This window comes from Scophthalmus maximus, chromosome 12 (assembly GCF_022379125.1).
Source record: "Scophthalmus maximus strain ysfricsl-2021 chromosome 12, ASM2237912v1, whole genome shotgun sequence".
Taxonomy (NCBI): domain Eukaryota; kingdom Metazoa; phylum Chordata; class Actinopteri; order Pleuronectiformes; family Scophthalmidae; genus Scophthalmus; species Scophthalmus maximus.
The window spans coordinates 21424369-21427041 of record NC_061526.1 but is presented as its reverse complement, the minus strand read 5'-3'; the positions used below and the strand labels follow the sequence as shown (position 1 = coordinate 21427041).

At 42.4% G+C, this 2673-nt stretch overlaps 1 protein-coding gene across 1 annotated transcript; it reads left to right on the top strand.

Moving 5' to 3' along the window:
- Positions 1–122: 122 nt before the first annotated feature.
- Positions 123–1730, top strand: rhno1 (RAD9-HUS1-RAD1 interacting nuclear orphan 1). Its single transcript, XM_035647825.2, has 3 exons — positions 123–279; positions 443–631; positions 731–1730. Exons 2-3 carry the CDS (start codon positions 467–469, stop codon positions 1451–1453), a joined length of 888 nt encoding a protein of 295 aa, XP_035503718.1. The 5' UTR covers positions 123–279; positions 443–466; the 3' UTR covers positions 1454–1730.
- Positions 1731–2673: the final 943 nt, after the last annotated feature.

Here is a 2673-nt window from a genome sequence, read left to right as displayed (position 1 = left end):
AACAGTTTTTTGAATTTTGGCGCTGCGGGTACGTAGGGGTCGCCGTCGATTTGACCACGTGGTGTGACGCTGCACCAATAAGCAGCGAGAGAAAGGACGGAACCAATCTGAGAAGACGATGGTCGGAACCGGGAAATGATTTGTACAACATGGAAGAAGGGAAAACAAAAAGTTCAGAGAAAACAACGATAAAGGAATAACTAACTTGTTGGGGGTTTTTTTACACAGAGTGAACACATATACATATTAACTACATGGGATGGCGGCTGTGTCCTCAAGGTAAATATAATATCGGACTAGTAACTACGAATGAAAACGTAACGATCAAAGGTAGCAGGTTGTGGGTGGTAAACAGTAGTGTGAGTCTGGGAACAGTTAACAAGTCCGAATATTTGAAAGCGATGATTTCACTGGTTTTATTTATGTTTTCTTATTTGGCCAGGGGGAGCTGGAATGACGTCTATTAATGCCCCGTAAAGCCTCAAAGACAGAGAAGCCTGCTCTGCTCTTCCTGGAGCGGCCTGTGGGTGGCGCCAGACTCCAAAATGTCCCGGAAGTCCGAGCAGCACTCAATCCCAAGGAGTTTTTCACAGAGACACAGGCACACAGCAGCTCAACTCTCAATTCTTGGGTAAGTTCTTTCTTATTTTTTTCATGCTTTTCCCCCACATTCACTGCTGAACTGTCATTGGGCTTGACTCTTATATTTGCTGTACATCTAATCTCTCAGGTTAACCCACAATTTGACACTTCGGTTGCCGCAGCGGCTCCGTTGAGACGAGGGAGGAGAAAATGCCAGTCCGCCACAACGAGCATCCTCGATCGTTGCAGCCAGCTGTCCAGGAAAAACAGTGTGTGCAAATTCCCCTCACTATCCTTCCAGACAAGGTCAAGGGACCAGTCTCATCAACCGAAGAGCGTGCGCACGGCGAGGAAAGCCGCAGAGTCGACTGTTGTGTCTGGAAATCAACCGCGTGGATCGTGCCAAATCAAAAAGGCAGTTTCATGTGCGCAGAAATTAGACACACCAAGGAGACAGTCGGCCTCATTCAGAATAAGGAAAGCAGAGAGATCTTCGGACGTTGCCGCCTCCTCCAGCAGATGTGTGGACCGAGCTGAGACTCCATCTATTGGAGGAGAGACACTCAGAGTCCGAGCAGACGGTGCCTCGACACCTGCCTCCAGCGAGTTCAGCGACATCGGTCTAGCACCCGATGTGGACACTCCTAATCTAATACAGGAGGGGAGTAGTTGCCCCTCGTCCCCCTCTGTACATTTGCTACTGGCTCGATCGTGTACACCGCCATGCAATCAGCCTCCTGACATTTTGGTGGCTGACACGCCGGAGAGGGATTATGGGGTGAAGGTGACATGGAGGAAGAGGAAGGGTCTGATGTCGATGCTAAAGGAGCGGGGCCTTCTCTCTGATTCAGATGTCCTAATTCAGAGTTGATGTTGACGTTTGGGAAGAAGCAGATTAGGCAATTATGTCAACACGAAAGACATTATTCACCAGACCTGGATCAGAATTCTGTATAAGAATGATTTTATTTTACTGAATGGAGCTTCTGCATTGTAAGATGATTATTATTATTTCAGTTCACTGACTGTTTACTTTCTTTTTAGATAGGATGTAGTGAAATAACTGTCTCACCCATCCTGTCTGCACAGCTCTCGTAGATTGAAAGAAACCCGATTCAAATACTGAATAAATCCAAATGACAGTTTAATTACTGCTCTATCCATGGAGCAAGCATGTGTTTATGTAGATTCCAGGTGTAATTGTGCTGTTACGAATTGTAACCTCAAATCTGAGGCAATCCTCATATTCTAATCCAGTCCCGACCTCGAGCAAAACAAGACAGAGTGTTATTTTAACACGTCTGTATTTAGATAACGAGACATGGGCTGTGCCTTCATTGTCTATAACCGACATCGCGTTTCCATAATTTTCTCATTGACATGAAATCTTGAGTTTATTTAAACCGAGCGCTGCAGAAGAATCATTTGAACATTTGTTTTTGGCGTTTGTGAGCACAATGCTTTATAACTTAGAAACACAATGCTTTGTAACTTAGAAACACATCATGAAGTTCAACTGTATGTTGCAAAAAAATATCTGGAATAAATATAAATATATATATATATATATATATATATATATGTGCAAAGAGAAAACTAGATATATTTGGTATATTCAGGGGACAACGGTCAGCTTTTCTGCAAGTGGAGATTAAACAACAAAACTAACTTTTAATTAAAAATACTGTAGGGGAAAAAAAATCGTTTCAATGCTTTCAGAAATTAAATATTTTTTTATGACCATTTGAGAGAAAGACAAGCATCAGACACGGAGCGTTTTTCACAGTGTGTTCTTTGAGAACCTTGAGCAATTGGTTGTCATTGTTACTGGTCACCATGTCACTGTGTGTGTGTGTGTGTGTGTGTGTGTGTGTGTGTGTGTGTGTGTGTATATGTGTGTGTGTGTATGTGTGTGTGTGTGTATATGGATAGATTTGTGTGTTTGGTTAAGATAAGATATGATAAGATATACCTTTATTCGTCCCACAATGGGGAAATTTGGACATTGCAGCAGCAGTGGAGAAATTTACAAAAAGTGTTAGTATGTACAAAATAATAACAAAATAATAAAAGGTATATAAATACTTTATA